The sequence below is a fragment of the Larimichthys crocea genome, chromosome XIV (genome assembly GCF_000972845.2).
Source record: "Larimichthys crocea isolate SSNF chromosome XIV, L_crocea_2.0, whole genome shotgun sequence".
Taxonomy (NCBI): Eukaryota; Metazoa; Chordata; class Actinopteri; family Sciaenidae; genus Larimichthys; species Larimichthys crocea.
Genome location: NC_040024.1, coordinates 1472662 through 1497691, shown reverse-complemented (window position 1 = coordinate 1497691; position 25030 = coordinate 1472662). Strand labels below are relative to the sequence as shown.

At 44.1% G+C, this 25030-nt stretch overlaps 1 protein-coding gene across 14 annotated transcripts in view; it reads left to right on the top strand.

Annotated features, from left to right (window-relative positions):
• nrxn2b (neurexin 2b) overlaps positions 1-18892 on the top strand; it is a 592065-nt gene extending 573173 nt beyond the window's left edge. For 12 of the 14 annotated variants that reach the window (XM_027287992.1, XM_027287993.1, XM_019268033.2 and 9 more), the window contains 3 exons: positions 919-1244; positions 7327-7405; positions 15758-18892. In XM_027287992.1, the coding sequence (XP_027143793.1) occupies positions 919-1244; positions 7327-7405; positions 15758-16638 (1286 nt within the window). In that variant the 3' untranslated portion in view covers positions 16639-18892. The remainder of the gene's footprint in view (positions 1-918; positions 1245-7326; positions 7406-15757) is intronic. The other 2 variants (XM_019268034.2, XM_019268035.1) reach the window with 2 other exon arrangements.
• The last annotated feature ends 6138 nt before the right edge of the window (positions 18893-25030 follow it).

Sequence of the window (25030 nt, the reverse complement as noted above, 5' to 3'; positions counted from 1 at the left end):
CGCAGTAATACTCCACCCTCCCTCCCGTTCTCCATCTTCCCTCAGATGACTCATAATGCGGGTCAAAGTTTGCGTCCGTCCGAGCGGCACGGTGGGATGTCCCCGAAGAGAGCCGCTATGCAAATGTGGGGTGGAAAAAGTATAAATAAAACCGACCTGACATCAGCTGGAGAAAATACAGGGAGAAAAACTACACCTGTCACAACGCCCCCGCTCCACCCCCTCACAACAAGTCCTGGTAACACATTAGTATTGGACCCTGGTTAAATGGTCGACCCTATCCTCCCATCATCCATCTATCCATCCAGATGAATGGTAATGACCGCAGAGAGGGACGGCCCCTGCTGAATTAAACATTTCCTTCCAATGAGGATCTTATTTTCCTTCTTTGGATGGCAGAGCGGGGCGACATTTTTCCCACTGGCAGAGGTACTTTATCATTGTGCAGCTCAGGTGCATTGGAGGTCAATGACACAGACCCAGCATTGTTCTAATATATTCCATCTCAGAGCAAATGAGATGCATTTCGCTGTGAACCTTCAGTCTGAGGGTCAAGCCGCAACTGCCCCTGCAATTTATTTGACTGCTCAAGCTGCCTTTCTAAGAAAGTGGCACGTGCCCAGGCCCATAATGGCTACACCTGCAGAAAACCAGGGTCCAATGTCCCTAAAGTGTTGCCCAGGAAATCCCATGTGATCGAAACAGTCCCTCTATGTCCCCTGTTTCACACTGTGCCTGTGTATTACTTTGTCTTACTTCATGTGCAAGCTCACCAGAGACCATGACTGATTTGTATTCTTTGCCTCTCCTCTCTCTGCCCTTCCCTCTTCCCATGGTTTCTCTCCTTCTTCTCCTCTTACCACCACTCCCTTTCTCCTCTTTGTCATTTCTTCACCTTTCTTATCTCTCACGCATCAGGTCGTCAGCTGACCATCTTCAACAGCCAGGCGTTCATCAAAATCGGTGGCGGTGGAGAGAAGGGGCGACACTTCCAGGGTCAGATCTCAGGCCTGTACTACAACGGCCTGCAGGTTCTTAAACTGGCGGCCGAGGGCGACCCCAATGTCCAGACCCAGGGCAACCTGCGGCTGGTGGGTGACGTGCCCTCGGTGCTCACCACTGACACCACCTCCACCACCCCGCTGGCTGATATGTCCACCACAATCATGGAGACAACCACCACAATGGCCACAACCACCACCCGCAAACAGCGCTCGCCCACCATGAGGGACAGTGTCACACAGGTGAGCAGTCGTGAGTTGGTGATGCCAGCTTGTTTACATGAGTCATACTGAGAAGCTAAAAGAAGGCCGGTGTTTGAGTCACTGAGCCAGGGAGATATTTTGGTGCAGTGCATTGTGATGGAACATTGCCAGTTACTTTTAATTGGCTTCTCCTACAGTTCCTCCAGAATCTCAAAGTGCTGAAAACAATATATGAAAGATTAAACCGCATGGCCAAGTAACCAGATGGCCCGCTTCGGACGAGTAGAGGTACATTTCACAAGAAATCATACGTCAGCTGCAAGGTCAAACAGCACTCTGTTTTGTGTGAGCTTGCCCACTTTTTTAGTTTTTTTTTCCAGGCCTGAGCCACGTTCAGATGTTCAAACAGCCTCTCAGCCTGAGTGGGAGTCACACAGCAGCTTTGTGTGGCTAGTCCTATTAGACCAATCAACGCTGCAATTTTGATTTCCTTTCAAGAAGAAATGCCTGACTAAACCCCAGACGTGGTATGATGCTGGAAATTACAGCACATCCAAACACATCAACAAAGGCGTGAGGAGGGGCGGAACATAATGAAAAGGAAATCCTGCGGCGGCAGCACAACAACCGAGGGTGCTATGAATGTATATTTATGACTCTCCCACACACGCGTGTGTGAAAGGTTATGATTTACACTCTGATGATTATCTGCATGTGCTAAGGGTAGCCATCACCATCGTGGTAAGCAACAATTAGCAAACAGTGGGGAAGCGCTGTTGCCCACATACTGGAATATAGAAGACAAGTCCTCCAGTACTCCAATACTCTCATAAAAAAGACTTAATACGAGGCTCCATGTGTTCCAGGGAGGGACATAGTCCAGTTCAAGCCCAATATCATTAGTTACCGGCTGAGTTTTGTGCAAAAAGATCTTACTGCAGGTCATCGCTGGAAGAGATGCAAGCTTCTCAATGCATGTCAAATGTTTCTACCTGACTATAATCACTATACTGTAACTACTTAAAAGTTGTTCTCTTTAAACTTCCATCACACAAAGACCTTTATAATAACTCAGGAAACACAAAGGCAAGGTGCCAATTAGCGTCGCATTTCCCTTATTCAGCCGTGTTCATTAGGACTATTAATGTCCACAGGAGCTCATCCGAGATCAGTCTACAAGCCACTCGAGCTCGTCCCTGACAACCCCCCCGATCAGCAGATTGAGAGTATCTTTAGACCATCCTTTGAAAGCCCCCCCCCCCCACTCCCCCGTCTCATTTTGAATAAACACGGCAGCGGCAATTAGAGCGAAGTCAAGGTGATGCTGCTGATGGCACGAGTGTGCAATTCATGCCACTTTGTGTTGCAAGGCAGCCGGTTCAAAGAAAATTGGAATGCTGATTTTGCACAAGCTCCTGTTTATTTGTTGTTTCTTTTCTTCTTCTTGTACATTTAGAAGAAAAAAAAAGTCATCTCAACGAAGCCTCATCAAAGTAGCGTTCTGATGCCAGCTGAAAAAAGATAAGAGGTGGTCGTGTTCACACGTGTTCCAACCAAGCACTTTCTTTCAATCATGTTGTGGCTGCCATGTAAGTACAAGCGAGTGGACTTAAAAGGTCAGCCAAAGCTCCTCTACAGACACTGTCTCCAGCATGCCCGCTTGGCATGACTTATTCAGATGAATGGGTTTAGTGTTTCTGCGTCTTCTCTCTAAACATGAGATCAGTGGAACCTGACTCCAACATGTCACATGTAGCCATCCGCTCGGTTCAATATCATATCTCTGGCCTCCAGACTCGTCGGCGGAAACATTCTTCCATGTTCAGCATATAACAAGCTTGTATGGCAGCGGCCTGTGATGTGAAATTGGCAGCCATAGACGAGCGCGTTTGATAAATTATCTGGAACCATTTTGGGATAGCAAAGGACTCTAACTTCTCTACTGTTACAAGCCCTAATGTGCGCTACATTTGCCGACTGACGTTTATGTTGGCTCATAAAAAGGCAGAGTTCCACCTTTAGAGTACTTTTTATTGCTGAGAATCTATTTTTCAGGCTTGTGTACACACATTTTAACAGCCTCTTCTTTATTATTATTATGTACCGAGCTGAACGTAGTGTATCGTCACAATAGCCCAAAATAGCATTAAAGATATGTGTGTGAAAATGAATAGACATTACCGACGAGTCACTCAACCACATATTTTAATGATCAAAGAGGCAATATTGTGCTGTGCGCACAAACACATAAAAGCCTTATTGGGGCATATAGTTGGCTAACGCTGATCATTCATACAGATGGCCCTGGTGAGACCGAATGGTTTTTTTTTTTTATTCTTTTACTTTACTTTAATTTGTTCTTATTTGCGGGAAGGTGTTGAAGGCCTGGCAAGCACATCTGCTCGCACTCGACAAAGAAAGGAAATCAAACACGGTGCAGCTCTCAAAGTGTGTAGTTTAAACACAGTCATAAATTAATCAAAGAATCCTAAGAGTTTGAGGATTACGTTGATTGTGAACAGCTGAGAGGCAGCAGGCAGCGTATGAAGTCTTTATATTTGCTCGGCTAAAAGCGAGTGTCCTGGGAAAAGCCTGCGGTACGCAGAAAGTGCTGTTTGTTTTCAGACTGAGGGCAACAACACTTTGGAGCACGTAGAGCAAAAGCGGGTCTTTAGCATGAGTGGTAGTGCGTATCCTAGCTGAACAGGCGAGGGAAAGCATGTTGCATCGTCAAACTGAAAACTCAATCAAAACATGAAAAAACCATGCTGTGGCTCTATGACTGCTAAGTTATTTCACAGCAGATAAGTAAAATGTGACGTTACACTTAAACACAGCATTGTAAGTGGTCATTTCCAACGAAAGTTACTATTAAAATGAATTACAATTGACAATGCATTTAAATGGCAGTGTTTCATATTCTTAAAATTTAGTTTGTTTACATAAAATAAAGGGGTAGAATTTAACTATGACTCCCAAGGTGTTCACCAAGAAACATCCCATCAGTGAGCCTAAAATGCAGATGCATGCCCTGCTAACAGCTGGCTGAAGGTGAAGATTAGGCTATAGCTGAAACTGACTTCATAATCTACAGATAATAAATTAGTTTCTGGGTTAATTTTGTTTTTGTTAGTTGACATTTTCCAACTTCTGTTTGTAATGTTTGTATCTATCCTGTCAATGTTATTTTCAGAAGGACACACCCACACACACTTGTCATAGTGTTGCTCTAATCACTTTATCTGTTTTATGAAACACTCTAAAGAATTTAAGAATTTTTGGCCGTGCTGTGTACCTGCCTACAAAGCTCTGACTGGCTCGTTTGTTTTTCTCTCTTCCAAGATATTGACATCAGTGAGTGCAGCAGACTGAATACACTGGAGAGGTGGACAGTGATTCAGGCTAACAGCAAAGTTGGATTTGAATTCCCACATAAGAGCGGCTTAAAATAACACAGACGCTTTTATTTAGACACTCATTTGCATAGTCGCTGATCAAGTGGCTTCTGACTGCAGGTATGCGTGGTGAAACTCCACTTTGTCGTACTTTTTATTGGTGATCGCTGGTTGCTCTGATGAACCCATGGGCCTGACATTGAATGGTGTTGTCTTTGCACTGATTTAAATACAGTAGATCTGCATGATTCAGTCAAAACATACAAAGAAATCTGCACCTACGCTTCAAAATACACAGAATGTCAACAGGAAGGGAATAGTCTTTGAGGAGGAATGAATTTTAATTGGCAGTGACAGCTCACGCTAATGTTTTAGCACCTTCGATTTAACATTTTTACAGGCAATCACTGATCTGCTGCACAGTGCATTCTGTAATTAACCTCTAGACCCTGCATCAGTTATATTAGTCACAATGTCACGTAAGGGATCCATCTCATGGAGCCTGCTAAACCAAACATAGTAATAATATTAGGAACACACTGGGCAAAGCTAACAGGAACGACGACGCTCTAATAAATATCCCAAACAGCTGCCATGAAACAGTGGAGACAGGAGACAGGACCAGGGTGGCGGAAAGCAGGCGAGCGGAAACCCAAATTTCAATTTCTCCAACAGCTCTGAGCTACCCGCCATGCCGCAGCTTTGATCATCGTGGAATAATGCGCTTTGATGCTTAGAATAAAAGATCTACCTTTTGATGTGTGTGGGGGGTCTCCCTCCCCTTCACCCCTCGATATCGTGGGTCTCCACGAAACAGTCGGAGTCATCGCTTGTCTCGCTCTGACCCAAATTTGATGTCAGGGTGTTATAAAACTAAGATCACAAGCTACGCCCTTCTTGCTGCTGCTGTCTTAGACGCGCTCTCGGGTCTTTGTGATCTCCATCTCAGATGTGTCTGGATGGTTCTCTGGAAGTTGTCTCCTTGTGGATTCAACTTGGACACGGATGTGGAAAGTTGGTTGGGAGTGTGGTTCAAACTGGAGCTACTCCTTCAGCTCTCCTGTAGCTGCCATCACTGGGTTAATGCGCCTCCTCTCCTAAATTTCCATTTACTAGATTACACTGGGCGCTGATGTCTGTTTAGACGTTTGAGGGGTTGAAATGGGGTTTACAAGTGTGTCACAGATGTTGCACTAAATTACACCTGCGATAGCTCCAGGAGGCTAAAACAGCCATCAAATGACTCGGGCAGCAAGACTCGAAATATGCAAACATTTTTTTACATTAACAGACGTGAATGCAGCGTGCCCTGGGCATTTATCGATGTTCTGGTTACTTAATTTAAAGAAGTGCACATTTTAAAAGATTCATTATGTGCCATTTTATGCGGAGCTGGGAAGAGGGAAGCAGCTGATTGCATGGACGGAATAGAAATGTAAGTGCATGCTTGATGGAGATGTTGCTGGGAAACCGAAGCAGGATTATTAGGCCCATTTGACAGAGCCAGGTGATGTGAACACACACTCCAACTCACACAATGTAATTAATAAATGATTACGCCCAGGCCGTGGATTAATAACAGAGAAAAGGCTGCGCAGCAGTGTGGCGCTTGAATCAATTATGCTGATAAAAGCCCCCCATTTTCTATCGGATGACCCCATCTTGAATAACAACCAGAGCCTGAAAAGAGAGGAGGGTGTGTGTGTGTGTGTGTCTATGTGTGTGTTTGAGAGTGAGGGGAGGGTCTCGGGCGTCTAGACATGCAGCTGTGTGAGTCATGCAGTAGTGAGGACGAACCCCGGCTACTAAATTGGAACCACCTTGTCAGATTTAATCTGTTTTCATCTCGAGACCCCGCTGCTGTACCTGCTGTACTAAAGCATGCACTGACAGACCTCACGTCGGCTGTCTCCTTTATCACACAGTTCAAATGTCAAAGAGAACCGTCTGCAAACTGGATCAAGAAGCAGACGCCCCTGATATAGCAGCAAGAACAATTTAAAGGACTAGTGCGTCAGATTTGGGGGGGGTCTATTTTACAGGAAATGGCAGAAATGATTATACTACGCATAACTATGTATGATCACCTGAAGTACTTTCATGGTGTCTTTCAAGTCTTCTGATCACTCAAAGTGCTTCACACTACATATTACATCCACATCCACCCATTCATGCACTGAGGACAGAGGCTGCCAGGTAAAGGTGCCAGCAGCTCATCACACACTGATGGCACAGCGTTCAGGAGCAATTTGGGGTTCAGCATCTTGCCCGAGGACAAGATGGGACTGTCCTGACTGGAGGAGCCGTGGATCGAACCGCCGATTTCTGATTAGTGGATTAGTGGACGACCCACTTTTCCTCCTAGCCACTTGTTTTTGCAATCGGGCTTCAAGTGGCCACACAATGGAGGACGTTTTAGACAAGCTACACCTCTTTGATTGGTCAGGTTGTTTCAGAAAGGGTTTGTTTCACTTTGACTTCCTTCAAACTTCACACATCTCTGTTTACAATACAAATAGTGCCACGCACAAAGCACAGCCACCTCCATATGGCTCAACATTAAATCAACTATTGTCTCTACTTGTAGCATGAGCCTGTGTGTCCGTGTAGTCACAGACTTTCACTGTCAGACACTCTTAATCCTCTTCGACGTTCCGTGGGTCCTCTAACCCAATAAAAATTTGTCTTGTCTCTATCTCATTTTCTGTCTGTCTCTGTTCTTTCAGAATGCGGATGACCTCTTGGTAGCATCAGCTGAGTGTCCTAGCGATGATGAAGATTTGGAGGAGTGTGAGCCTGGAAATGGTGAGTCAACTCAGGGAGTTCTGTCTTCATAGTACTTCCAAAACCAAAGTGCAGCCTAGAAACAGACGTAGACTCACCTAGACTACTGCTGTATCCCTTCCTCCACTTTTATGTGACTCTTTGTGACTGCTCAGCCCTCTGTATGCAGCTCTGATGGGCCAGATGTGTACCCTTTCTTTTGGTTTTCAAAGCGCAGGCAGTCAGCAGCACCGTGGTCCGTCAATTGCTCAGCCAAGTGGTAGTATCTGGCATTTACCCAGCTGTTGCACCAATCTCCTGCCCCGGTTTTAACAAGGCAGGACAGTTTCAATGTGGAAACGCAGCTTGTTCTGCACAGCACACAGCTGTAGGCTGGCAGGCCCGGTGGCTGAGCCACTGTTAGTGCGAACAGCGGGTCAAGTAATGTTCTGACACCATGACAGGAGGTGGAAGTTAAAGGCCATGTGTTTTACTCCCTGCCTCTGTAGTTTCTAGCTTTGCCTTTGTGGTTTCTAGCTCTATTAAGCTGGTCATACTTGAAAACTGCCAAGAACCACAAACAGCACAGCAGTGTGAGTCTAATGACTGCTCCCTCTACAGTCTACAAGACCGAAATAATCTACCAGACATAGATAGAGTTATGCAGATCCACATTTAATGACATTTTATCCTAAATGATCCTCAGACAAGATTTCTGTTGTTAACTAGTATTATAGATTTAAATGACTGGTGTGGGTGGGATGAAAACCACAATCGCCTCCAGTACACGCGATGCTCTTGTGCCAGCTTCCGGGAATTCAAACAGCAGAAACTTTTCTTCTTAAGCTCCGATAATAACACCTGAGATCAAATGTGATCTTGATTTGCATATTGCAGATCGATTTGAGATGCACATTCAGTCAAATGTGCTAGCAACCTCAACAAAAAAAAAAAAGTTTATTATTGTATTCAATCTCTCACTTTATTTTTCATTTATGCTTACATACTGAGTGAAATGGAATATGTGGGCAGGATTTAGTTACGAGAGAGATTTAAATCAAATCCAGAAGATTTGGACAGATAAAGACGTGATTTAGCAAATACAGCGAAATGTGGAGTTGTAAAAAGTTCTGCAGCTGCAGGAGGAGGAGAAGGAAGAGGAGGGAGAAATGAATTAATCAGACCTGAGCTACTTCTTTGTTAAATTCAAACCAAGTCTTTTTTTTTCTTTTTTTTTAACTGAGCTTCAGATGCACACCTCTCATACTGCTGTGCGAGGTACTACGAGCCACAACCTTTCAAACGGTCAGGTGCACTTTTATATGATAGACGAGGTTGGCTGGAGTTCAGCACCATGATCACATTTGATTGAACGTAGAGAGAAGAGAGGAGGTTCGCTCTGAGATCTCCCAAATGATTTGTTGACATGTAACAAGAGATAACTGAACAGTTAACGCAGGATTGGAAGTTCATATCACACTCCTCTAGGAAACCCTGCCTACACCTGGTCTGAAGTGTGCACACACTTTTTGCAGTCGTTTTGCAGAGCCATCTGTTGTGAAACTGCTGTTTTGTGAGCATGTACAGTCACTATGTGCTCATTTCAGGCCTTTACTAAATAAAAAGAAATGCAAACAACAAAACTATAACCGGATCACTAATCATAGAATGAATCCAACATGTATTATGTAATATAAAAGCCAGATTTACCCAAAAACTACCCAAATATCCAGAGAGCAGAGCAAACTTTTAATAAACAATAAGACAAAAGCGATTAACAGAAGTGTCGGGATCACCCCAAAGTCCTTGTTATGAAATTGTTCAAGTTTTGTCAAGGGGGATTAGTGTTATGAGTAGAAATGGTGGACTGTAAATGGCAGGAGATTATAGCAATCGGCATGTTTGCGTGAGGAGAAACTGATCTGAACCTGTGTTGAGAAACTCGAGTGTAGCATTCTCCTGCGGTTTTCTCTGTAGGTGGTTGGGACCGAAATAGAGACTCAATTTGCTTCTTATCGAAAGGAGAAATGAGACTTTTTCGCTGGATGCCATGCCTAGACTTAATCTCCCATGGGGAAACGCAACTCTCCCTCCCTCTCTTCCCCCGCCTCGTATGCCCACATAGTGGCAGACATGTTCACCTTTGCAGACAGACACTTGTCTCTCTCGCTCTGTGGGTGTAAAGTTTTCTCTCTGCAGAGCTCTCTCCTGAGAGACAACAAACGCGCTCGCGTGCGCGCACATGCTCCGTATCGCACCTTCCAGATGCCAACGAGAGCTCCAGCGAGGCAAGCCAGCGGGGTCGGATAAGGCTGGGTGAAAACTGTGGACAAGGAGGGAAGAATCAACACTGTCCACAAAACATGTCCCCTCTCCATCACTGCTCCACAAACACAGGATGCAGTTATTGTGTGATAGGAGCCGCTCCCAGTGTTTTCAATTACATTTGAGAATGCAGCTCTGTTATTGAACTGCCTTCAGGAAGGGAAAAAAATTGTTAAGCACAGCTGTGGATTTTCTATTAAGCCGAGCGAGATATGACTTGTGAATTCACGGAGATCAATACAACTCTTTCTTATAGAGTATGCGGCCAATGGACCTAGCTTTACCTGCAGCTGTAGTGCTACAACATTCTTCAAAGCGTGAAACTTGTTTTCTTACAACTGCATTTTTTGGCTGTCTGCGGCTGAATGATGACCCCCCATGTACAAAGCTCAGACAATGAATTGGAACCGCGGTTGCACACTTTCCTGATGAGCTGACGAGTGGATGCAAAGAAGAAGAAGAAAAAGACCAGAGGAAGCAGATGAGCGGGAACGAGCTGGAAGGACTGACCCTCATTGAGATTTGTGTCACGTTCCTCTGCGCTCAAAGCAGAAGAGAGAAACGGGGGAGAGGAGAGAGAGAGAGGAAAAAGAGAGACCGCAAAATTGAGAGGAGTGAAATTCCTGCAGACGATTCCTGCCTTTCCCACCAGGCTAATTAAACTTTGACTTTGTTAGGGAGCCTTAATTACATCACCTAATTAAAGCTTTGGTTTGGATCCTCCAGTGTTGTTAATGAGCCTCCGTCAGAGGAGTGATGACACCTCAGAAGCGAGGACCTGGATTACAATGATGAAACATGTTCTGGGGACAGAGTGACGAAGTGAGGACGCACACAAGAAGACGACACTTCTTGTACATGAACACTCATTTAACGCACCTACATGAAATTACATCTATAGACACTAATTGTATCCACAGTAACGCGCAATTAGAGAAGATACACCCTCGTCTGTTTCTCCAACAAGCCCTGCTCATCAAATCTCTTTCATTTTATCTCCATATTTCACTTTCTCGTCTCTCTCTACCTCAGCACGACCTCACTTTCCCTCTCTTGCATACCTCCAAGCTACTTATCAGTCCCTGGATGTTGTAGGCGCTATATCAGTTTTACTCTGACAAGATCGGAGCTTTGAGGAGCTCCTCAATAATTCATCGGACGATAGAGGCAACCTGTGAATGTTCCTTTTAGGTCGAGCAGTGAAACCAAGACAATGGGTGACAGATTATGGATGACCCGGAGCGCTGAGACCGATCACCCAGTCTGACTCAGGGCTTGTCTGGGATCAAACCCTCCCTGGTTTGGGTGACAGTTATTTGTTAGTGTGAATCTTTATTGATCTTCCTTAGCTAGCCGTCCTGCAAGTAAACAGCCTGAGTTTATTATGTGGGTTCCACAGTTTAGATGTTTGGCAGATGTTAGAGGCTTGCACTTGCGACCTCTGGATGATCTCAGTTGATAACAGTGGACCTTAACGTTACTGTGACGATCTCAGCTCGAAAGCCTGTAAGTTGAGCGATTAGTGTTCTCAAGATTGCATAGATAAAGAGGTGACTGGTTGAATTTGACAAAGAATTGCATGATCACAAACCCCCAGTAGAATTGACTGTATTCTGAAATGTGGATAATAACAAACTGTATTGAGTTTATTTGTAGCATTATTCAACTACATGTCAATTCAAGCTATAAAAAAGAAATAGGATTTAAAAGAAAGATATCTAATAAAAAAAGGAGCTTAATAAAAATGTATGGATTCATAAACAAGTGACATCATTTGCCATTAATAACATATAATTCAGCAAACATGAACCTTAAACTCACTAATCAAAATGTAATTAATATTAACTGTTATTGAGTGGCAGGATAAACACATATATACATTTAATTATGATAGCTATAACAGTGTCACATCGTTATGTACATGATGTACAGTGTCATCAGAGATGCACTGGAGTAAAAACAGAAAAGATTAAATATGGCTTTAATAAAGAGAAATCCGGGGAATCAGTTATTACATTTGTTGGCTCTGGAGAAATGAATGCAGAGGCTGGTGCTCAGTCAGCTCGCTCTATTGTTAAATGCACAGATCAGAGACTAGAGAACTGCATTATTCAACATTATTCAGATGCCGTGTAACCATTTTACTTCAAAACTGGTCAGCGGTGCATTTTGTCATTAAGCATTTCTGCTGCAAACGATCCATGTTTGCAGAATTTCATTGAAAGCAGTGGGTGGAAAATCGCTTTTTTTTTTTCTTTTTCTTTTTTTACTTGTGTCACCATTTTCACAGCGGGGAGGTCTTTCTACTCACACTTCACACTGTAAACAAATATTATATTTTCTGCACGGAGCGCTGTGCAGAAATATTGGTTCAAAATTTGTCTGAACCACCTAACCTGTTTTTCTTTATACCTAATTTTCTATTATTTGTATTTTGGCTTTGCAATTTCATTTAACAGATACACATGAAGGGAAAGATGTGAAGAAAATATACAGTAGAAGAAAAAAGACAAGATCTAGAGACCAATAAATTGGCCAGAAACAGGCCCAAAGCAAAGGCACGGAGGTGGAGGTGTTGTAGATGTTGATATTCTCTGTGCATATCTGAGATTTATACCATGGTGAGGGGGAGACGCCAGGCTGGGTCAGAAAAACAAATCCAGCCAGCTTCATGGACTCGATCCAGGTGCTGATGAGCTGCAGGGAGGTGACTTTGACTGGAGCCGGTCTGTGACTCTCAGTGAGACACGATATGAGCAGAGCATCATCCCTTTGTGTCAAAATAAATCACTTTTGCCTGAGAGCGACGGCACCAAACGCAGCAGTTGTAAACAGTTTATGGAGCTGAATGTGTGAAGAAGAGTTTTTCTCTTGTTGCACAGATTATGTAGTCGTAATTGTGCCCATTGTGGCGTGATTTAAAAGCAAGCCAAGGGAAATATATTATACTCGGACACGCTGTAAGATTCTCTATCAGCAGTCTAATCAAAGCTGAATTATAGAATACTCAAACCCCTAACAACCTTTTTACTCTAAATATTTCAAATAGATGTGAGCAGCAGAGCAACGATGTTTGTTAGGAGGCCAACATAGATGCATCAGTATCCGTGTGCCCCTGCTCTCGTTTTGAGTAAATAGAGGGGGGATGATTCACGCCGGCAGCGATGTGGAGTGGCGTGTGGGTAAAGATAAAGAAGAAATTTCATCATGCGGGCTAAACGTGGTTCCACTGCCTCAGCTGTTCAAATCAATGCAGTCAAACTCAATCAATCAGGCTGAATATCTTTGAGTCTCTCGCTTTAATGCGTAAATTACATGAATGTTAGAGACGCCCAAACGCTGGAGTCATGCTACATGTATTTTTCAGCACCATTTGCATCAGAACTGGTCTCAGTCAGAGCTGGTTTGGGTTCAAACAATGACTCAACCGCAAGGCGAGTCCCTACAGAGCAAGGGCTTTCGCTGTTAGGCGATGGGTTGAGGACATCGACAACCTGCTGCATGTTACAAAACTATCTGAGTGTCCTCTGCTTTCATATCAGTGTGTGGTTCATGGCAACACATCTGTGGACAAGCGTGTTATATCGTGACAACTCTTGCAACCTGCCCGTGGGTGTTACCTGAGCAATCAGAGCTGCATACAGAGGGAAGAGGGTGCAGTCGTGGAGAAGGGGAGAGCCAATTAAACTTGTTGATTGGTTTAAATTATGGGTGCAGCGGGCTTGGGTCACACAAAAGGAAATGAAAAGGTGTTTCACTTGATAACTGCCTAGAGTGCTGAGATGTGGCTCGCTCTGTGTGTGAGGGCTGAGGTTCATTATTTCTCTAGTAGCCAATGTCTGCCAGTCATATGTGAAGATGACATACAGCATTTGGCTGCTATAGCTGAGAGTACAGCAGATTGACTGATGTGAAAGACGTTCTTCTGGAATGTTTAAATAATAGAGCATAAAAGAGATGTTAGACAGAGGAGTTCAGTTGTGAGGACTACAAGACCTTACCGTAGCAGGACCATCCATTAGCACAGCCACATGTGCTGTAAGTGGGGCACACCTCCTCAGTAATTGGTGGGCTGCGTGCTGAGCAGAAGGTATAGAGCCTGAAATTGCACTTGCAGCATCTCTACCACGCAGACAGATGGCAAAGTAAAGATAGCGACTACGCCACCTCGTGCGTCAAGCTCTCAGTCACACGTACGTCCCGGATCTCTGAGGGCTCCCTCAGACTGGTTTAGTGAAATAACTTGTCAAAGTCACAGGAGAAGGAAGAAAGAAAGAGGGGAAAAAAAACAAAGCGCTAAACTTGTGAAATCCTACTTGGTTCAGCTTTTCTTTGTTCCTCAAGTGTGCCACCACGCTCTGCTGTCCTCTCAGCCTTCAAGGTGAAACACAGCCCTCAAACACAGAGATGAAAGAAAATTTAATGGAGAGAAATAACTTGAGCATTGCCATGGAAACTAGCCTCTCCAGCACTGGTACAGCAATAAGAAGTTAGAAGAAGGGTTGAAGAATCACTAAGTTTTTTTCCCCCTTTACAGCTCTCACATAATGCTTCATTTCAAGTCCTGTTTCTCAAGTGTGTTGTTTCTATGCTGATCTGTTTAGTGGCTTTGTTAACTCAATGCATCACCTTTTCTAACAAAGCCATTCTCTGAGTGAAAATGTATGGTTGTATAACATGACAAGGTTTTGGGGGGGGGGGTTGAGCTGAATAAAAAGGCCACAGGGGGAACTGTTCCAATCCCAACAACCTCCTCCCCATCATCCCCTGATCCAACCCCTCTCCACCCCCGAGTCACTCTGATTTACCTCATCAAATGAACAAAGAGCCAGAGTCATGATTTTATGCTGCTGATTGTTGGCATTTCTTTGGTCATGTTTTGCTCTTACCTTCCCTTTTCTTCTCCCCCACCAAGATGTGCCGTAATCTAATCCCCGCTGCCATGTTTTTCTAATGTTTCCTTGACTTGTGACCCTTACACATTTTGCTAGACTGAACATAAAATTGTTATGTAGTGTATACACAAACTGTTACTAATATTCTGCCATGTTCTATTAACATACTCCCAATATGTTTAACCCTTAACTCCAGCTGGGCCTCCAGTCTGTGGTAGACTGATTGCTCTTGAATGAATGGAACTTTTTATTCTAACACGCATTTTATTTAAAAGTAACATAGTGGGCTAAAATCAGATTACATAAGAGTGGCTCGACAACAAATTCTGGCTCATTAAGACGATTTTTTAGTGTTGACTTGTGCTGGTAGCTGTAAGAACAACACCATTGCCTCATGTTTATGTGTGGTGTTTGGGAGGGAAGTGGGCATCAGGGACTCATGCCGTAGTGTTTAATGCTGTCTCTCAGTGTACTGAGAGTTTTGGTAAGAAATTAGGGGCATCAGTTTTCCTGCAGCAGCTCCTGAGGGTTTGCATGCAGATTAAGCTAATTAGAAATGAGCCATAAAAAGCACAATGCCCAATGAAGAGACGTAAGAGAGGTAAAGAAGGGGGGGAAAGTTGTTTATCACTATCCGAGAACAATCTTACACAGCTTTCTTTTTGTAATTTTTTTTTTCATGCAAAAATCATGCGGCCAATTTGTTGATGTAAGTGACCTGAACCTCGTGGTTTGCTATCTTATTTAACCAATCACAGCAGAAACATCTGAGCGTTAGCATAGTCAGCACAGGAAAGACTAGACAGTTAGCAGTGTGTAGTACAAGAGATGTTAGGTTGTTCAGTGTAATTTGTAGTCTACTTTTATCTTGTATTAGTGCTAGCACATGTAGGTCTATGCAGTCTAGGGACATACAGTAGGCCAGAACAGACAGGAACAGGTGCAGGATACAGTATTTACTTACAGCTTGTATTTTAGCTCAGTTCACAGATAGTCAGCATATTAACTTTTTAAATAGAACAGACTAACTAACCTCATGTTAAGTTTTAGTGCTGTTCTAATACTGGTGTTGCTGTATTCATTTGAACTGTTTTTCTTCTGTTGACCTCGAGGTGGTCTCTCTCTCAGGTGGTCTCTAACACTCTTTTCCTCCGTTGTCTCTTTCTTGTCCTAGGAGGTGAATTAGTGTTGCCCATAATAACGGTGGACTCCCTAGACCCCCCATCCATCGCCACCCGCTACCCAGTAATTCCCCCACCCCCCACCACCTACCGCCCTTTCCTCACCCTGCTCGAAACCACCAAAGAGTCCCTCCCCTTGCCCAACGGCCGGCCCCCCTGCCCCTTGGACCAGGAGGACTGCGAGGAGACCATCGAGGTGTCGGCGTATGGCTCGGGGGAGATGACCGAGTCGGATGACGAGGACTATTACAAAAACTCCCCCCTGGTCACCGACAGGACTGTCCTCCCTCCTCCCCCGGCCGCCGAGGGTGGTGTCCAGAACCCCCGAGACCGACATTTCTCCCGTATCCCCAACTCCCACCACCCACCTCTCTCCTCCACCCCCACAGCCAACCCCGACCAGCTCAACCCTCGCATCAAGCCAGCCGCCGGTGGCAGCAGCAGTAGCAACAACATCCCAGCCGGGAAAATGAACACCCGGGATCAAGTGCTGCTGCCGCCGGCCCACCCCTCATCAGACCCGGGCCACCGCAGAGTCCCAGGAATAACCTACCCCCCAAATTTCCCCCATGTTCCCACTCCAGACCCCACATCTCGGCTCCCAGGCCCCGTGGAAGTCCAGCAGTCCAGCAGCACCACGGGAATGGTGGTGGGCATCGTGGCAGCCGCCGCCCTGTGCATCCTCATCCTGCTCTACGCCATGTACAAGTACCGCAACCGCGACGAGGGCTCCTACCAGGTGGACCAGAGCCGCAACTACATTAGCAACTCAGCCACGCAGAGCAACGGAGCCCTTGTGAAGGAGAAACAGCCCAGCACTGCCAAGACGGTCACCAAGAACAAGAAGAACAAAGACAAAGAGTACTACGTCTGAGGGCGCGCCGCCGTGACACACAGAGACAGACAGCAGACGCACTTAGAGAAGGAAAGAGACGAGAGAGAAAGAGAGAGAGAAGAGGCAGTATATGAGGAAAACGGCAGACATAACATGGAGGGCAATTTATTTCAAACTCAGTATTGTCAGGTGGCCATACATGGTACCAATTCCAGTTTAATCAGAGGGAGGAAGCAAAATCAGGTGGCAAGGCGACATCACGGTTTATTCCAAACCTTTCAGCTCTGCTTTGATTGATTTGGCTTATTAAACGTTAACCACGGTGTGGACTTAAAGAAAGGCTATTACACCTCAGATCACAACACATACTGTGCCAACAACCGTGTACCAAATGCTGATAAAACAGTGATTTATGGATTAGCACATGACAGGTTATTTAATATCTTGTGTACTGTAAGAAAGCACCACCATCAGTATTTGTGTCAGGATCTGTACTTCATTCTGAGGCAAGCTTGTGGTGTAAGCAGTCGCCTTAGACAGTATCAACATATTTTCCAATGAGGCTTGAATTAGCAACTCGACATCCCTCCGTAAAATCGATATACTGCCAGCTTACAGAAACACTGTGTCAAATCCAGCTCTCCCACCTCTGTAAGTGTTCGACATCTCTGATCCGTAGTTAGATCTCTCTCTCTCTCTCTTCCTCTCATCCGCTTGTGCCCTTTGTTTCTCTCCTTGTCTACGGTGCGCAGCAGCTGATGCAACGTAAACTCTGCCGTGTTTCAAGCATGTAGTATTCATTTACGAAAAAGAGATAAAAACTGTTTTTCCTTTCTGTGGAGTTTTAAAAAAAAATAAAATAAAAATATGACGATGATTGATGATCATAACAACGTTAAACGTAGCAACTATGTGAGATACCACCGCTCCGATCTAATGGATGCTAACTTGTACGTTTAGCCCGCCAAAAACTTGTTGAGGCCAAAACCCCCTTTGGTCGTCCTGTGTTCCAGCAGATCTGTGTCATGTGTTTCTGGGGCTCCGAGGCACCCCCTAGTGGGCCAGCAGAGAAACTGCATCACGTCTCTTAAAATTACTAATAACCGAAAAACAGAAAAAACCTCCAGCAAACAAGATGAACTCTGTTCTATATAATTATAAATATATGTATAGACGTTGCAGAAACCTATGGACCTAAAGCGTGAGCGAGTGGAAAAGTAAAGCGAATGCTGATGATGCGCAGCGAAGACGGACTTTAGGATTTTTGACGTCGGAACCCCCCCTCCTCCGTTCCCCAGACCCCCACCCCCAACTTCATGAACAGTACGGCTGATGCGATGCCTTGCTGCAAGACTCAGTCACTTTGGTTTGCTCTTTTTTTTTTTTTTTTTTTTTCTTTGATTCCTTTCTCTTGAGAAATGAGAGACATTTTAGGAAAATTCATTCTTGCTGGAGCTCCACTGTGGAGAGAGAGATACCTTGCAGCTGAAAAAATAACATAAAAAAGCGACTGTGTCTTTCGCCCCCCCTTCTCGAGCCTGACTGGACTGATGGCAGCCAATGGGCAAAGCAAACTTTGTGGAAAGGAGCACACAGAAATAAAACGGTGAACGGCAGTTCCCTGGAAGATGTACAACAGAACTCTAGTATTCCAATTTTCTCAACTCTATTAAAAAAAGAAAACTGTACCATGAAAAGAAAAAGAAAAATCCTGAAAAAAGTTTGTGAAATGTCTAAATATTTGACTCTCATCCCATTACTAAGAGAAATGTGTTTTCCCTACTATCATTCCTGTTTGGAGAAAAAAAATGACTATGATTCTGGGAAACTGAAATTTCTATGTATTTTTCTTTTGGTAACTGAGCAAATGTGATTTGGGTTCTGAACATGAAACCACTTATTCTTCTTTTCCAAGGGAGAACAGTCCCTCTCCTTTTGATTCCATCTGTCATCCTCCATCTATTTTTTGTCCTTTTTTCTCTGTATGGCAGGTTCTATGTCCCCATACCTTGTGGAGAAAGCAGGCTCTGTACATCCATCATGTTTTCTAAATTTGTTTTCTATCTATTTCTGTCTATATGGCCGGAGACAAGACGGCAGCCGCTTCGTTATGACGGGCTCCGTCGATTCACGCTCCTGCCATGTTCGTCTGGTTTCTCTCTTTCTCCATTCCAAGCATACTCCTCCCAGTATCTTCCTGTTCTTTCTAAATGTTATTGTAAAGTGTTCCAGTGAGATGACTCTAAATATGTGTACATTAACAGAGGGAATACACTTGGTTATATACTTCTTACTCCCTGTGTCGCGTGGTGTCTTTCTTGTCTCCTTGTCTATGACGTATGCAGATGATTAGAAAAACCTGCACTTGATTTAACATGAAAAACGTCCATAAATCAGCTTAAGAATAAGTCATTCCTTCTAATTATAACTGCAGAACTTGCCCGTTAATCATCACATTTTTAACTTTTCATCTGTGTCAATCTAATCCAGTGATTATGACTGAGGGAGGCCTTCAGGGTCAGACTTTCTAAGCTCCTGTTGTATTTTTCCATCACTCTTTGATCTGCATTACCATGTCAGACAAAGCTGGTGCTTAAATTAGTGCTATGGGGAGTTTTTTTTTATTTTTATGATCACTTACCCCAACAGTGAGATGTGAATGAGCCTCAGGACGGCACCTCTGGAGCTGGTAGGGATTTGCTGCGTTGCAGAAGAACACGTCAGTGTTGATGAGCTGCTGTCACTGTGAAGTGAAGCGGAGAAAACCAGTCGACCAGCAGATGAAACAGGTCTCTGTTAACAGATTTATTTAACAGGTTTATCCCCTGTACTTTAATCACGCCTGCAGTTAGAGAGCTGCTCTGCTGCTTTTTAAACAGATGTTTGAATTTTTCGAGCCACTGAAGTGTTGCTTGTCTATAAACGCACACGTATATGGAGCTCAGGAGTGTTATTCTTTAGGTGTTGCTTGGCTGTGATCCCACAAGAATATAAAAAACCAGGACATTATTACATTACATTTATTTAGCTGATGTTTTTTCCCAGAGCAGTTTACTTAGGTGCATTCAGCCATGAGGATATAACCCTAAAAATGCAAGAATCATGTAACCACAGCAGCTTCATCAAATATGCTGAACTGCTCCAAGTGTTGCATTTAGAATCAATGAGACAGTTTTCCTACTTTTCTAAACATCTCATTTTAATCCTACTCCTAAAATGTATTTCTTAACATCTGCAGTTTAAACACATCACACACACACACATACAGAGTTTTACTCTTCCATATCTTTTTTCACCCGTGAAGAGATTCATATTTTTGGAAAATTCACGTGCAAAACTATCATCAGTTACATCTGAGTTTTCCTGAACACCTCCAAAAAGGAAAATAGCAGTCCCCAATCAGTTTGGTGAAGATGTTTGGAACATTAGCATGCTTTCATTTTTTAAAGAGCAATCATAACACATAAGTACAGTCCTCTACACCTCTCCAATCAAGACCAACATGCAGCCACAGCGGCTTTACTTCTCTTTAGGATCACTTTCTGAGAGGAAGAGGCAGAGGTAAGTACTCTAACGCTTTGGTGTGTTTTTTTAAGGGTAGTTACAGATTGACAAGAACGAGGGGACGATATGGTGCAGAGGACCATGGGTTGGAATCAAACCTGAACTTACATGGGTGGCATGCTGTGTTGTACCGGTGACAGTTTTAAAACGGCAAACTATCTGATCTAAAAGTCTACATCTGTTTGATTACATGTAAATTACATGAATTGATTTTGTACTTAAATATGATACAATTTAGTCATAAGACTGGTCCTGTGCCTTCTCTGCAGTTTAGGTTTAAAAAAGAAAGGCCCAAATCTGACAGCTTAACACTCATTTTGAGTCAACCAGTTGTCCATTGGACCGAGACAAAGATGACAGAAAACTGGGCCACGATGAGGAATTGTGTTGAATTAGTTTGTGTTAGGTCTCTGCTTCACTTTACACACTTTACTTAGAATTAGCAAAAGATTTTCAGCCCTAACTTACCGTGCACATTTGATGTTTCCTTAAAGCTGAATCTGAGACAGTGGAGGCTGCAGGAGAAGAGCTGAACCACACCAGAACATCGGTTTCTCATGGCCCTGGATCAGGGAGAGAGAGGAGTGGGTTAGCCAGCTATGTGCCTAATTCAGCCTTCAGAATATCAAAAAGCTAGTTCATGTTAAAAGTCTGTATATCATCCTGGTTGAGTTCAGGGGAACATTTATACACATATACTTTGATTACAATTACCCATGACATCTTCTGTGTGCATTGTCTTTAATTTGTGTTATTGACAGAACAAGTTTTGGTCCGTTCTCCATGCAACTTCAAATCCTACCAGGAGTGTGACAGAAGCATTTTGACTGCCAGACTTTGTTAATTTGCTCAGATTTCTTGGTTTATGGTTATGGGTTTTACGTATAAATATGTACGTAAACATGCTACGTTGTTCATTTGTTTCCCTTTTGGCTGTTTTTAGAATTGGAAGTTTGCACGTTGAAAATTGACCTCATTCTCTGTGCTGTTTCTGTGTCTGACTTCCAACCAGCTCGAGCTGCTCTGTGCAGATTATCATCCGGCAAGTATATATATATTCTCTGTGTTTGAAACGTTGACCAGAACAGCCGCGATTAGCCACAGGACACACACGGATCGCGTCACGACCTGCCCTGTGGAACCTAGCCTTAAATCCAGCTGTGAGGTTAGACTTGTACTACGAGCTAGGTGCTAACATCACCTAAAAAAACCTATTGACAATGGGGCGGTCGGTAGCGTAGTGGGTTAAGTGGCCGCCCCGTGTGTGGAGGCTATAGTCCTCGCTGCAGCTGGCTCTGGTTCGAATCCCGCATCGGACGGCTAATTCACTGCGTGTCACTACCCTTCTCTCTGCTTCCTGTCTATCTTCAGCTGTACTATCAATAAAGGCATAAAAGGCCAAAAAAAATTATCTTTAAAAACAATGCTAGCATGATAACTAAAACTCTCAATATTGTAAACATTACGCCTTCTAAACATCAGGTCAGCACGCAAACATAAGCTAACTGCATGAAACACAAAGTGCAGCTGAGGCTGACGGGAATGTCATTACGGCGCTATAGTCCAATAGTTGAGATGTTTTTGATCATCCAACTGACAGACTGACATTGCCCTGCAGTCATCCACAGGCTTCACACCTGCATCAATTCACAAATGTTCAGTCTTTCAGAGGACCGTGGAGCTAAACTGCTACGAGTGGACAGTCACAGTGTGTCCGTCTGTTGCTTTTCTGTCGCCATAGCAGTGGATCATGGTTGGCGCTCAGCCTGCCCACCTTTGTGCAACAGCCAGCGCCCTGTTCAAGCATGAACATTAATGAGGCCGCATCAGTGGAATAATGTTGCAGGAGCAGATATGTGTGTATCCGTGTGTCCGTCGCGCTGGCTTCTCAGACAGGCCGTGTCTGTCTCATCTGCTCATCGTAAACTGAGCATAACAAAGTAGTCTGTACCTCGTTGAGATTATCTGCAGCCGACACTCGACACACAACTACAGCAGTTGTTTACAAGGCCTACATCCATGATGGGCTAATGGGGCATGCAGCACAATTAGTGCACGTGCACACAGCAATGAAACACTCCATTCCAACAGCCCTTCCAGCTAAGAGGAAGAATACAGTACTACACTACCACATATTTAGAAACATATGGCAATTACTCATGTATCAAAATCAAAACACTGAGAAATATGGTGAGGAAGACTGAGGACGGTGGGGAGGATTGTGTGGGCGCAACTAGTCACTGGGAAAATGAAGTGACCTTTAATACTGCAGAAACTCATGTAGAAAAAACAAAAAGTACAAGAAAGTGCCAAAGTAAATCAATTAATACCACAGCGTGTGCTAAACTCCACACCTCCACACACACCTCCACGCCTCACTCTAACATGCTGCAGAGGTGGCAGCATGTATAAGTAATCTAAGCCATGGCTGTTACATGTTGCACTAGTTTCACAAGTTTCATAGATTTCCTTTTGTGACAAAAGTAACAGTCCAACTTTATATTGAAGTCATTAAATAAAATTAGAAAGCGCATAGGAAAATATCAGTCAGGTCCAAGCGGCAAACACGGTGGCTGTGAAGGCAATGCTACAAAAACGCAGTTCCTCAAGCAGCCATTTGAGGCTGGCTGTTGAAATGTCCAACTTCACAGCAGAAACAAACCTTACATCCGGGTACAAAAACTGTACTGAGGGTACACTTTTATAGAGTTATGCAGAATTACTCTGACTTTGCAGCCTGCCTCGAGTGGCCACTCGAGGGCTCACAGTTTTTAGCACGGCCACGGAGGTTGGCTTCACCAATGAACAACTCTGCCACCCGTATGCTCAGGGCAATCCAGATTTTTTGTTGTCCCCCATTTGTGGTACGCATCAGGGGTTCCCTTCACTACCTTAAAAAAAAACCTGAAGGCCCAGCTTTTCAGAGTACCAACTCTCCCAATGGCTGGACATGCCAAATCTCCTGTCAACTTAATTCTATGTGAGTGGTACTTACTGCTGCACTAACACATCTTTGTCACACTGTACCCTAATTGTTTCCCTTTTTGAGAGTCGCTCTGGATAAAAGTGTCAAACTAAATGTAAAAGATGGTGAACATGCTAGCATTGTTGCCGTGAGCATATTAGCAAGCCGACGTAAAGCATTTAGTTCAAAGCCCCGCTGTGCTGAAGTACAGCCTCAAAGAGCCACCAGGCCTTTCAGTCCAGCCTTTCAGCCTCTCCTCTGCATTTACCTGGTCAAATCCTTCCATTGAAATACAGAGTTCAAAAGCAACACACCGCTAGAACTCTTTCACTGATGGAACCACCACTTAGACTGCCCCTGGTGAAATCAGTCCACAAATGCCTCTCCAAACAGCAGGAGTTCTGCTGAAAGGTAAAAGTAGTCCCCATATGTGCACTCCTCTCCCTGTCTCGATCTTTAAATGTATGATTACATAAATGTCATAAACAACATCAGTGTCTATGGGTCTGAAAAGTAGCAAGAAACTGCCTCCATCACAGTCTGTCCACAGTGGTGTTTGTTAGGCTTTCTTTTGTCTTCATAAATAATAAAAACAGCCCTTGAACAAAAGTTGGTCCCATCTTTTTTCCAACTTCTGGTTGCTCTGACTGTCTTGACAGAGAGGTCAGATCAACCACACAAGAGGAAATCAAACATATCGTTTGTAAGCCAGCGAGTTCGACAGCACCAGGGTTCAGTAGTCCACGTCTGTCCATCAGCTGGAAGAAGACTTCCGGCCTTACTCCAATCAAGCCACACACACAGCGTTATTAATATTTTGGATTCAAACTGCTTTGTGCTGCGCAGGCAGAAAGAACCGACACGCACATAATTGATTGATTTTTAAAATGAACTCTGGGATCTGCATTCCAAATTAAAGCCCAACAAATATTGAAAGTATGACCTGTTTGTTCCATCAGCTCTCATCGCGATAAATGTGAGTGATGCTTACGCTCTGTGCATTTCTGTGCCCTCAGTCCCCCGAGGATGGAAAGATTCCTCTGTAATCAAGTTAAAAAAAACGGTGACTCAAAAGTCTCTCCACAGGGAGACGGTATCAAATCAAAAACTGTGAGTCTGTGAATGTGGAGCAGAGGTACGTAAAGGTAGGGAAGGAAAGAACAAGACTTTTCATTTGTGCTGTGTTTCCTCCCTATTTCATCATCCAATCTTCTATCCGACTGCGAGATGTACCCAATGGCCGCTTTCCCCATTTACTCACCAATCTGTAAAATGTGATGTGCACACATGCACAGATCACACACTAGGACAAGACAAGATAAGACATCTCAAATATTCCCAGGCTGAACTTGACAGCCTTTGTTTGTGGCCCGCTCTGCCGCTCGACGTTCATCAAATTAAAAGAAGTAAAAAACACGGACCGGTGGCGTCATTTCGCCGCCGGCACAGAGCTTTGCTGTAAACACGCCTCAGAATTTAGCTTTCACAAATAATCTGACATCACTGGTTACACAGACAATCAGCTATGACACCACAAATGATCGGCGTTGTGTTTGTGTGCGCCCGCGCACGTGGGGGCGCACGTGAAGGCGATGCGGCTTCACACTCTGTTTGTTTGCTTCTCGGAGTAAAAACTCAAATGGGCTGTGTGGTTGCTTGTGTGTGTGTGTGTGTGTGTTGTTCAGTGTTTAATCGTGTGTGTGATCATGCAGCCCGAAGGCAGCGGCAGCGGCAGAGGGGGGGGCCCTGCAGGAAAAGAGATTTGTTTGAAGTCCCCAAAGACAACCAGGCAGGTAAATCTTCACACACTGTCACCTTTAGTGTACAGGCACACGGAAATAACACGTTAAAAGCACGTCTGCAGACTTCAGTGTTAAAAGACTACAACCCTAAAAAACTACA